The sequence below is a fragment of the Portunus trituberculatus genome, chromosome 21 (genome assembly GCF_017591435.1).
Source record: "Portunus trituberculatus isolate SZX2019 chromosome 21, ASM1759143v1, whole genome shotgun sequence".
In the NCBI taxonomy this organism is placed as follows: Eukaryota; Metazoa; Arthropoda; class Malacostraca; order Decapoda; family Portunidae; genus Portunus; species Portunus trituberculatus.
In genome coordinates, this window is record NC_059275.1 from 15,178,369 (window position 1) to 15,189,533 (window position 11,165).

The window sequence follows — 11,165 nt, forward strand, 5'->3', positions numbered from 1 at the left end:
GGCTGGCCAGCTGCATGTTGACACTTGTGAACCCGCCTTAAATCACCCTATCAGCTTCACTGTTGATCTCACCGCGCGAAATCACACGTTCAAAAAATAATCATAATCATACCGAAAATAAATACCCGGTCTCGAAATAATCAAATAAGGGAAGGGACACTAAACAATAACATTATACAAACGTGTACTCACCACCCTGCTCGTGGAAGCCTCGTGCTGTGTCTGTTTACTTCCATTACGTCACTTCCCCGCCATCTTGCTTTCACCACTTTACACAGTCATGATTGCCCCTTCCATCCACGCGTCATCTTCACCGTACCCTCAGTTACACCCACCACATCACTAGCGCGTGCCGTGTCACCTCAGTCCTCTTGTACCACCCAGTGCACTTCTAAGTCAATGATGGTGGACTCACAGCCTCACAACACAGCCTAACCAATTATTTAAGAGAAAATGTTACACTTCACCTGCTAATGACATGTCTGGAGAAGCAGGAAGCACTTCAATCAGATTCTTTGAAGTGTATAAGTGGGTACAAGGACATGCCAGTTCATGTCTCGTGGGGCAAGATGGGTTTGTTTATAAGTTGTGGTTACGGAAGTGGCGGCATCGAGATTCAGCTTTTGTAACGGCCCACAAAACAGTGTCTCTTCTTTTTATTGTTTTGTGGTTTATGACTGCTGGTTATTCTTCTATTGATTCTATTATTATTTCAGTGATGTTTTTTTTTTTTTGCTGTTGTTGCTTTCCTTACGTATTTTTTTTTCCTTCCTTCTGAATTATTTTCCTTTTTCCTTTTTTTGGCTGCTATTTCCAGGGAATCATCACACCTTTTCCTTTTTAATCATCTTGAGGTCTTGTGTTATATATTTTGTTGTTTTATTGTGTTCGTAAGTCATTTTTAACGGATTTTATTTTCTTTTACGATTTTAAAAGTCCTTGTAGTGATCATGCAAGGCTGAAGCGAAAAGAAATGAGATGAAAGATCTAATCAAGTTCTTGAAAAGAGTGATGCAACAACAAGGTGCTGCAGAAGTCAAGATTGTGTGATACGATCAAGTAGTTAGATGTGTGTGGTGCCACGAGTACCAGGCGTGTGTGTGTGTGTGTGTGTGTGTGTGTGTGTGTGTGTGTGTGTGTGTGTGTGTGTGTGTGTGTGTGTGAGGCTCGTATATGACTGTCCCATCACTAATGCAATACTTAAACAAACACACTTACCAAGATAAAAAGAAAAAAAAATCGCTATCACAACAAATCAATCACTGAACACATTAATTCCAGCCACCGAGGACCGATCTTACCATTTGACGATCGTTATCTTCTTTTTATCTTCACTGACATCTTACGTTTTACCTTGAATGATGAAGTGCAACCTGTGCATGATATAATGAGTGAGCCTGTCTGGAGAGCGTACCCAAAGCCAGTGACCGCCAGCCTGGGCATTGCAGTGGACGCCTTAGAAGAGTAGCAGTGAGTGTGTTGCAGCCGTGACAAACCAACATGCGAGCACTGGAGTGAGTCTGAAGGGAACGTTTAGAGTTTGAGCCATAAGAAACAATCTGAACCTCACCATGGAGTCCTCCGGGAGAGACAATTATGGTTTTAATGCTGAAGGTAAGGCATAACTAGAGCTAAATGTAAGTATGTATGTAAGTATTGATAAGTATATAACTGTTAATATGTGTGTGTGTGTGTGTGTGTGTGTGTGTGTGTGTGTGTGTGTGTGTGTGTGTGTGTGTGTGTGTGTGTGTGTGTGTGTGTGTGTGTGTGTGTGTGTGTGTGTGTGCATTTTTACCCTTATAATATATACTTCCCTTTGATAAAACATTCTATCACTACATTTCACTCGTACACTACACTTACAATGCTCCCTTCCATCTCCTCCCTCACAACACTTCCCTAACCACCTTAACGCACCCTACCACTACAATCCACTCTTATAATACCCCTTACAAATGTCCCTACCACGAGATACGCTCCCTTTTCCCTCACACACACACACACACACACTCTCTCTCTCTCTTTCTTTCTCATTCACTACAAACTGCACACTATCTCCCTCATTTTTTTATTGTCCTCCTCTTCACCTCCCAAAGAGAAACACGGGGCAGCGACACGGGAGAAGTTGAAGGCGGAAAGGAAGGAGAAGAAAAGGAAGTGCAAGGAGAAGTGGACGTGCTGCCAGATTACCTTACTAGTGCTCTCTCTCCTGACGGTGGCGGTGTCTGTGGCTCTCCTCATCGCCTTCCCAGCAATGTTCAATGCCATCCTCAGTGCTGTATGTGTCTCCCTGACTCTCTTACGTTCTTCGTTAGGGAATTTTGAAAGAATAGGTTGTAGATCTGGGTTTTTTTTTATCATAAGTCTAGTTATGTGTTGCTAGTCTATGCTATTTGTGTTTCCCTTATTTTCTTTCGTTCTTCTGTGAGTCATTAGGGAATGTTGAAAGATTAGACTGGTTAATAGATTGTTCCTTAATCGTGAGTCCAGTGACGTGTTGCTATTGCTAGTTGTGATCCCCTTATTCCTTTCGTTCTTGTGTAATTCAATAGAGTTTTTAAAGATGAGCCCGATTTATAGATCGTTCTATAATCGCTAGTCCAGTGACGTGTTGCGAGTCACCTAATGAAAGCTGGCAACTGAGGAATTACCAGGCTAAGAAAAATGAGAGGAACTAAGACTAAGGGAAAACACAAAATTAATCACGTGGTTATGAAAGTGACAGGATACGAGAGTTCTGCCCGCGATTGTCACCTTAACCCTTTCATTACTGGGACATATCTAACCTTGAGATTTGTGTAAGATTAGACCATTTTATTGACATTAGGAAGGGTCTATGGAAGTCGGAAGATCAATGGCCACAGTCTTCACTATTTTAATCCCCCACATAAGTATCTGAAGCTTTCTAAAATCACCAAATAGCAAGCAGAATGAGTACAAAAACGTGTCATGGTACTGAAGGGATTAAACAGAACCTCACAACTGATTCTAAGGAGACCAGAACTGAGACTGAGTAAAAGCGTTAAGCTGGATAAGACTAAGGATAGCAGGCGACACAACTTAAAAACCTCTGATCACGACTTTACTTCTAACGCAATGACCTGCAGAAAATGGAGGTGGTGGAAGGGTCGTACTCCTACCAGCTGTGGCACAACACGCCCGTGCCAATCTTCCTGCGCTTCTACATCTACAACCTGACCAACTCGAAGGACTTCTCGGCGGGGGCTAAGGCGGTGCTGCAGGAGGTTGGGCCCTACGTGTACCGGTGAGAGAGAGAGAGAGAGAGATATTCTAAAACACTTATAACTGTATTCCTACTACTTTTAAATGGCTGAAGTTTTTTTTAAGTAAGAGGTAAAAATTGGCAAAGGGTAATATTACTTCTACATAAAAATTTTGTTAATCTACCAGAAAAACAAAAACACCTTTCAAAATGAAAAAAAAAAAATACCCACTTAGAATGCCAGTCCCCATGCAGTTGAAGTTACACGAATTGTTAATGGTGACAGATTAAGAAGATCACTACATTACTAACAGGAGAAACACTCTATAGAACCCTGTTAATAATCCCTGTAGCCTTGAAAAATATTCTTATAGCTAGATGGGTTTTCAAGAGTGCTTCTCCTGATAGCAATGCAGAAACTTTGATCATCTGTCACTGGAACCATAAAGACGCCCTTCAAAACCCGTGCAATTTGAATCATTACAGCCTTTTGAATGCAATGGAAGTGCGGCGCGGATTTGTTTTTAGATGTATTCCAAAAATCCTTGTTCTGAAATGCTTTTCCTTCTCACTACTATTATTTTCTAAGCCCACAAAAATTATTATCCGGATTCTTAACAGTGCTTCTACTGTTGACAACGTGCAAATATTGTTAATCTACCAGCAAAACCATAAAAAAAAAAAAAAAACACTTCAAAAACCCAATAAATATCTGAATTCTTAATAGTGCTTGACAACTTAATAGTTTTGACAACGTAAAAATCTTGTTAATCTCCCAGCAATACCATAAAAAACAACCTTCAAAACACCACAGCATGTCTATCTGGATTCTTAATAGTTCTTCTACTGTTGGAAACGTAGAAATCTTGTTAATCTGCCAGAAAATTCATCAAAGCACTCTTCAAAAACCCAATAGCTATCTGGAATCTTAATATTGCTTTTACTGTTGGCAACTTAGAAATCTTTTTAATCTACCAAATAACTCATAAAACACCCTTCAAAGCCCGTATCTTATCTATTTGCACTCTTAATAGTACTTTTACTTTTTAACAACCTAGAAATCTTGGTAACCTGCCAGCAAAACCATTAAAACACCCTTCAAAACCCAATTTTTAATAGTGCTTCTACTGTTAACAATCCGGAAATCTTGTTGTTCTACCAAAAAATTCAAAAAATACCCTTCAAAGTATCATATCTCTGTGGATTCTTGTTAATCTACCAGCAAAACCATAGAAATATCCTTCAAAACTTGTGTCACTTCAACTAGAGCCTTGAATTCATTAGGGGAGCGATGCGAAAGTGTTGAAAGCGTTGCAAATGGACTTTCTTATCTGCTGTACCGCCACAGGGAATACCACAAGAAGAAGAACATCAGCTTCCACGACAACAACACCGTGACCTTCTACCAGCAGCGGTGGTGGACGTGGGACCAGGAAGCGTCAGGCAACCTCACGCAGGAAGATAAAGTTGTCATTCTGAATACCGTCCCTGTGGTGGGTCTTCTCTCTCTCTCTCTCTCTCTCTCTCTCTCTTTCTCCACGTTTTTTTCCTCTTGTTAGCTCGTTCTCTCTCTCTCTCTCTCTCTCTCTCTCTCTCTCTCTCTCTCTCTCTCTCTCTCTCTCTCTCTCTCTCTCTCTCTCTCTCTCTCTCTCTCTCTCTCTCTCTCTCTCTCTCTCTCTCTCTCTCTCTCTCTCTCTCTCTCTCTCTCTCTCTCTCTCTCTCTCTCTCTCTCTCTCTCTCTCTCTCTCTCTCTCTTTCTAAATATGCCCCTTAATTTGCAAACTGAGATATACTTACTTTATTGATACACCAGCTGAGAGCGGAGGTCATCGAAAGGAGCTGTTTATAAAGGAAGAGTGGAAGGAGTTTGGAAGCAAGAGGAAGGAAGTTAACCTGCTGGAGTGAGTGGGAGGTGGATGAAGAGCTGTAGATCTGTTCAGACTGGTAGAAAGGAAGGTGGAAATCCATGCTAGCCAACGTCACTTTATTAAACACCCCCTTTAAAATAATCTGTATGTTTTTTTTGTGTGTGTGTTTTTTTTAATCCTCAGGCAGCAGCGTGGACTTTGTATAGGAACCAACCCTTCATTCTTGGCCTCCTCAACACCTTCTTCAATCTGGTGCACGAGGATCTCATTGTCACTACCACCGTCGGGAAGGTTTTGTTCGACGGCTTCACGGTGAGCTGCCAGGGGGGAAGGAGAGTTTGGGTTAGCTTAGGTTGGGTTGGGTTAAGTTAGGTTAGGTTGGGTTAGGTTGGGTTGGTTTGGGTTAGGTCTGGTGTGATTTGGTTTGATTTGGTTAGGTTAGGTTAAGTTAGTTTGGGTTGGATTGGGTTAGGTTAGATTAGGTTAGGTTTGGTATGATTTGGCTTGGCTTGGTTGGGTTTGGTTTGGTTTGGTTAGTCGTCATTGGGTAGAAGAAGAGTCTGGGGTTAGGCACAGGAAGGTATGTAAGGTTGTCTGGTGTGTGTGTGTATATTTAGTACTTCAGACATACATACATATATTCAAACTTCTTTTTATTATGTAAGGTTGTCTGGTGTGTGTGTATATTCAGTACTTCAGACATACATACATATATTCAAACTTCTTTTTATTTCTTATTCTCTTTCTTCTTTTTTTTTCTTTATTTAGATTGTTGTCTTTACTCTTTCTTCATTTTTTCTTTCCCTCTACTTCTCTTGTCTCTCCTCTTCTATCTTTTTTCATTCCTCCTCATTCTTTCTCTCCTTACTAGTTTTCTCCTCTGCCTTCTCTCCTCTTCATCCTCCTCTTCCTCCTCCTCATCCTCATTCTCATCATCCTCCTTCTTCTACTCCTTCTATTCCATGAACCTAAGCGAAACCTTTCAATAACAGTCCTCCTTCTCCTCATCCTCCTCATCCTCTTCCATGACCATGTTCCTCTTCCCTCCCCGCAGGACCCCTTACTGACCGCCACGCATTTGGGTGACGACAGCTCCTTCCCGTCCTTCCTCCCGCCTGGTCTGAGTGCCTATGACAAGTTCGCTTGGTTCTACAAGGTGAGTGACGTAGATAGATAGATAGATGGATAAGTAGATAGATAGATAACAGAGAGAGAGAGAGAGAGAGAGAGAGAGAGAGAGAGAGAGAGAGAGAGAGAGAGAGAGAGAGAGAGAGAGAGAGAGAGAGAGAGAGAGAGAGAGAGAGAGAGAGAGAGGGAGGTGGACAGAACTAGTGGTGACAGACTGAGAACACTTGTGGCCGCCGGGACAGCCATTCATCATCATCATCATCATCATCATCATCAAAACACCAACTGGATAACTCTTGCATGAGGGAGGTGGACAGAATAGTGGTGACAGACTGAGAACACTGGTTAACTCTTGCATGAGGGAGGTGGACAGAATAGTGGTGACAGACTGAGAACACTGGTTAACTCTTGCATGAGGGAGGTGGACAGAATAGTGGTGACAGACTGAGAACACTGGTTAACTCTTGCATCAGGGAGGTGGACAGAATAGTGGTGACAGACTGAGAACACTGGTTAACTCTTGCATGAGGGAGGTGGACAGAATAGTGGTGACAGACTGAGAACACTGGTTAACTCTTGCATGAGGGAGATGGACAGAATAGTGGCGACAGACTGGTTAACTTTTGCATCAGTCTGCTTGCTGTTTGGTGATTTCATACAGCTTCAGAAACTTATGTAGGGAATTAAAATAGTTAGGACTGTGGACATTAATCTTCTGACCTCCATAAACCCTTCCTAATGTCAATAAAAATTATCTAATCGTACACAAATCTCAAGGTAAAAATATATCCCAGTAATGAAGGGGTTAGATTACATTCATACGTACAAATATACACAGTGAGTCATCGTCAGCGAAGCATTTACAGAACATTTAAGCGAATGCTGCAAGTTTACCCAAGTGGAGATATCATAGAAAACGTAAAACTTTCATGAGAAACTAAACAAATATTTTGGGTTTTCCTCTTTTTATCAGCATTCAATTCCTCACCATCTCATCTCACCACTCACATCCTCACCAGTCTTCCTTATATATCATGACCTACTCCCTCACCAACGCCCTTATTCACAAACGCCTTGCTTTCTCACCGCGGCAATTTTCTACGGTCACAGAGACGACTACCCAAATTTTCATGACAGTTTCTTCTTTGAATTAAGTAGAAATCTTGCCAAGCCATCACCAGAATCATAAAAACACTCTTAAAAACACGATTACCTTCAACTAAAGCTCTCAGTAAACAGCTATGGTGAGAGAGCGAAGCGTTTCATAATACGGGCATAATTGAGTCTAATCACCATCCACTTCTTCACCAGGTCTTGTCAACGCTGAGACTTGCCGGATGGGAGCTCCAGCCTTCGTGTCCTTCCCTCATTTCCTCCACGCTGATCCTTCCCTTCTGGACGCTTTTGAAGGTGTCTCCCCCCCCGACCCGGACAAACATAGCTTCGTTCTCGACATGATTCCCGTAAGCCTGAGGTCGCGGCGGTGGGGCTGTGTTTGTGTGTATATTGTTTAGTGTGCAATGTTTAGGTTTAGTTTGCATGGTTGTGGGTGTGTAGCTGTGTTTGTAAGTGTGTGTGTGTGAGAGAGAGAGAGAGAGAGAGAGAGAGAGAGCTGAGTATAATAGAGTTTTTTGTAGTCCTCAATTAGTCAATTAATAACAACTCTCTCTCTCTCTCTCTCTCTCTCTCTCTCTCTCTCTCTCTCTCTCTCTCCAAAATATGTATTCATCTATCCTTTTCTCTCTCTGCAAACGAGTATATTCCTAATCCTATCTGACTCTCTGCCTTTCCCCGTCAGGAGGTTGGCATCCCCATAAAGGTGATGGCCAGGATGCAGATCAACATGCTGGTCAGACCTTACGAGAAGATCAAGTAAGTTACAAATTGACAAACGTTTCATTTCAGTTCCTTTTAGCAATTCCTAACCTTCTGTGGGGTTCTCGCTTGTGACTTTACCATAGCTCTTGTATCCTCGTGGCATTCTTGAGGGGTGTGTGTGTGTGTGTGTGTGTGTGTGTGTGTGTGTGTGTGTGTGTGTGTGTGTGTGTGTGTGTGTGTGTGTGTGTGTGTGTGTGTGTGTGTGTGTGTGTGTGTGTGTGTGTGTGTGTGTGTGTGTTCTGCATTATTACATCTACATATTTCCACTTCTACTACTAATGCTGCTACTCTACTACTACTACTACTACTACTACTACTACTACTACTACTACTACTACTACTACTACTACTACTACTATTACTTTTTCTTCTTTCACATTTTTTTCTCTTTTCTAGTCTATGGAAATTTTTCACACTTCATTTTATCATTATTCCTTACAGTTTACCTTCTTTTTTCACAAGCTTTTCTAACAATATCCTACAGAATACTAAAGAATATTAAAGAGTATCACTTATCTTCTATATATCTACCTTTTGCTTCACAAGTTTTTTTTTTTCATCTATCTTTTTTTTTCTGCCGGGGGAGGAGGAACGTTTCTTTTTTTCTTTTTTCCGATCCCACCCTGACCTAACCTAACATTGTCCTTTTATTTCTTTATTCATTTTTTTTTTAAAGGGGAAGGAACGTTTCTCTTTTTCTTTTTTTTCTATTTCCGATTCTCCTATAATAGAATCCTGAAGAACGTGAAGGAGGCGTATCTGCCGCTGCTGTGGTTCGAGGAGGAGGCAGTGATCCCTGACTACATGGCGCGGCAGCTTCAAGTGCTCCTCGTCATCATGAACACGCCCACTGTTTACATCGTCCTGGGCGTCATACTGGTGCTGGGAGTCATCGGGGCTACCTTGGTCACCACTCGCCACTACAAGAAAGCCAAAAGAGACCGAGAAAGAGCATCAAAGTCCTAGGAGAGAGACGCGAGGCCCAGGAGAAGACAGGGAGTGAGATGCAGAGATGGACTTGTGATGGTGTGGGAAGGAAAGACTATATACATTTAATTAATACGAGAAGTGAGACTTTGTGAACTTAACCCCTTCAGTGCCATGACGCGTTTTCATATTCATTCTGCTTACTATTTGGTGATTTTCTGCAGAAACCTATGTGGGGATTAAAATAATGAAGACTGGCCACTAATCTGACCTCCATAGATCCTTCCTAATGTAAATAAAACCGTTTAATCATACCCAAAATCATGGTAAAAATGCGTCCCAGTACTGAAGAGGTTAAGAGAGAGGAACAAGACATAATGCAATGGATAGGAACAGAAGATGTAGATCTTATGAGAGAAAGAGAACATCGAGGAGGAGACTGATTGAGGCACACTTTCACTACTTTCAAAAGGTTCTATAATTGAAGATGTATTGTATTTTTTTACGTTTCTAGCGACAAATTAACAAGGTTTCTATATCATTAAAAGGAAAAACAGTCTAGAGAACCCACATAAACATCTTTGTGGTCTTTGAAAATAGTTGTGGTAATAGAACAAAGTGTTTCTAAATACGGGCCATTGTCCAATGTTTTTGTTTACTGGGCCAACACTGATCCTCCACCGCCAGGCCTCACTTTGTCTCCTTATCTCTGTTTGTTCTATGTGTTGCCAGGAGCTCCTCGCCTGAGCCCAAAGATAGTGGTACTGCTCTGAACTCTCTATTATTGTTTCTTTGTCATGACTCCTAAGAATGAGTGTTAATTCTTAGCAGGAAAATAAATGGAAAATGTGTGTGTGTGTGTGTGTGTGTGTGTGTGTGTGTGTGTGTGTCCCAGTGGTGACAAAACCTTGAATAAAATTGTATATTAGAGTTAAGGTTTATTTGAATATCTGGAGGCCACATTTTTTTTTCACATTTTCACAATCAAATCATTGATATCTGAAAACTAAAAAAAAATAATAACAAAAACACTAACATAATTATCTTCATCCTTATTCGCGACATAGGTCTCCCTCTCTACTAAACAAATATATGCAGATAATTAAATATCCTCATTAAATATAACAACTAGAACACCTACACGAATACCAAGCATCTTCATTTAGCGCCTATGTATACAGGTGAGTGATGGAACTAATCAATTGAACATTCTGTACCTGTGTATCGTAAAGCAGACAAGTTGAATGACCTCAATAATGGCGCAAGTTCTCCTCCACTCCCCCCACCCACACCTAACTCACACTCCACCACGGGTCTTATACAGGAAGAATACAGGTACACGAAATGCACCATCACGAGTTGCGCGCACATCACCAGACTCTGAGTAAGCGGAAGCCGTACAAGTGCATGACAAAGCATCTCATCCTACCGTGGGGGATTAGCCTTTGTTCAATCAGCTCATCCCATCCTTGTATATCCTTCTACCTCATTGAGCTCCACGATTCACCTGCCGTCTCGTTTCCTCTCATCGCATCTAAATAATACTGAAGGACGCAAAGTATTAGATAACCAATGCAAAGACTGCCTTAGAGTGGTGTAACACTGAACGAGCGTCTGGTACCGATGCACTGAGGGGGAGGAGCCAAGCCAAGGCCAAACACTCCCGACACTCGCCCACCAGTCCACAGTCGTTCGATAAGCTACGTTGGTGATAGAGGAATTTTCCCTGTGGTCGTCTTCATTCTGTAAGCTTGTCTCCCGGTTATCTGAGTGGCAAGAAGAATGTGTGATATCAGTGAATGCAAATGAGTGTTGTGGATTGATGATAAAGGCACATGAGTGGGGAATGAAGGCCGTGTGTGTGTGGTGTGGTGTTCACTGCTCGCGGCTTTAGTGAGTGCCGGTGCAGAGTAACAATAAACACATAACACAACCCTGCCAGCTGTCAGTGTCCTTTTTCGTAGATCCTGCCCGCTCTACCACACCCGGCCTCGGCAGTCCTCTCATCCCGCAGCGTGACTAATATTCCCTTCACGACATGGACGTGGAACCGCTGCTCAGGGGCGCCTCTTCAACCTCTGATTACGGTGCGTGTCCAGTCAGCCTTGACCATCACTATCTGTTTCTTTTTTAACTGTTAT

At 42.0% G+C, this 11,165-nt stretch overlaps 3 protein-coding genes across 4 annotated transcripts in view; all 3 read left to right on the forward strand.

Annotated features, from left to right (window-relative positions):
• The first annotated feature begins 784 nt into the window (after positions 1-784).
• LOC123506990 (sensory neuron membrane protein 2-like) lies at positions 785-6,301 on the forward strand. The gene is made up of 6 exons (XM_045259475.1): positions 785-1,614; positions 2,097-2,278; positions 3,108-3,265; positions 4,572-4,716; positions 5,275-5,403; positions 6,146-6,301. Exons 1-6 carry the CDS (start codon positions 1,572-1,574, stop codon positions 6,266-6,268), a joined length of 780 nt encoding a protein of 259 aa, XP_045115410.1. The 5' UTR covers positions 785-1,571; the 3' UTR covers positions 6,269-6,301.
• Positions 6,302-7,505: 1,204 nt separating this feature from the next.
• LOC123506991 (platelet glycoprotein 4-like) lies at positions 7,506-9,803 on the forward strand. The gene is made up of 3 exons (XM_045259476.1): positions 7,506-7,682; positions 8,018-8,091; positions 8,829-9,803. Exons 1-3 carry the CDS (start codon positions 7,557-7,559, stop codon positions 9,061-9,063), a joined length of 435 nt encoding a protein of 144 aa, XP_045115411.1. The 5' UTR covers positions 7,506-7,556; the 3' UTR covers positions 9,064-9,803.
• A 282-nt stretch (positions 9,804-10,085) lies between these two features.
• The window catches only part of LOC123506988 (protein peste-like), a 16,336-nt gene continuing 15,256 nt past the window's right edge, over positions 10,086-11,165 (forward strand). Inside the window, exons 1-2 of one of the 2 annotated variants that reach the window (XM_045259472.1) lie at positions 10,086-10,769; positions 10,989-11,111. In XM_045259472.1, coding sequence (XP_045115407.1) covers positions 11,063-11,111 — 49 coding nt within the window. In that variant the 5' untranslated portion in view covers positions 10,086-10,769; positions 10,989-11,062. Of the gene's footprint in view, positions 11,112-11,165 lie in introns of both variants that reach the window. The other variant, XM_045259471.1, reaches the window with a different exon arrangement.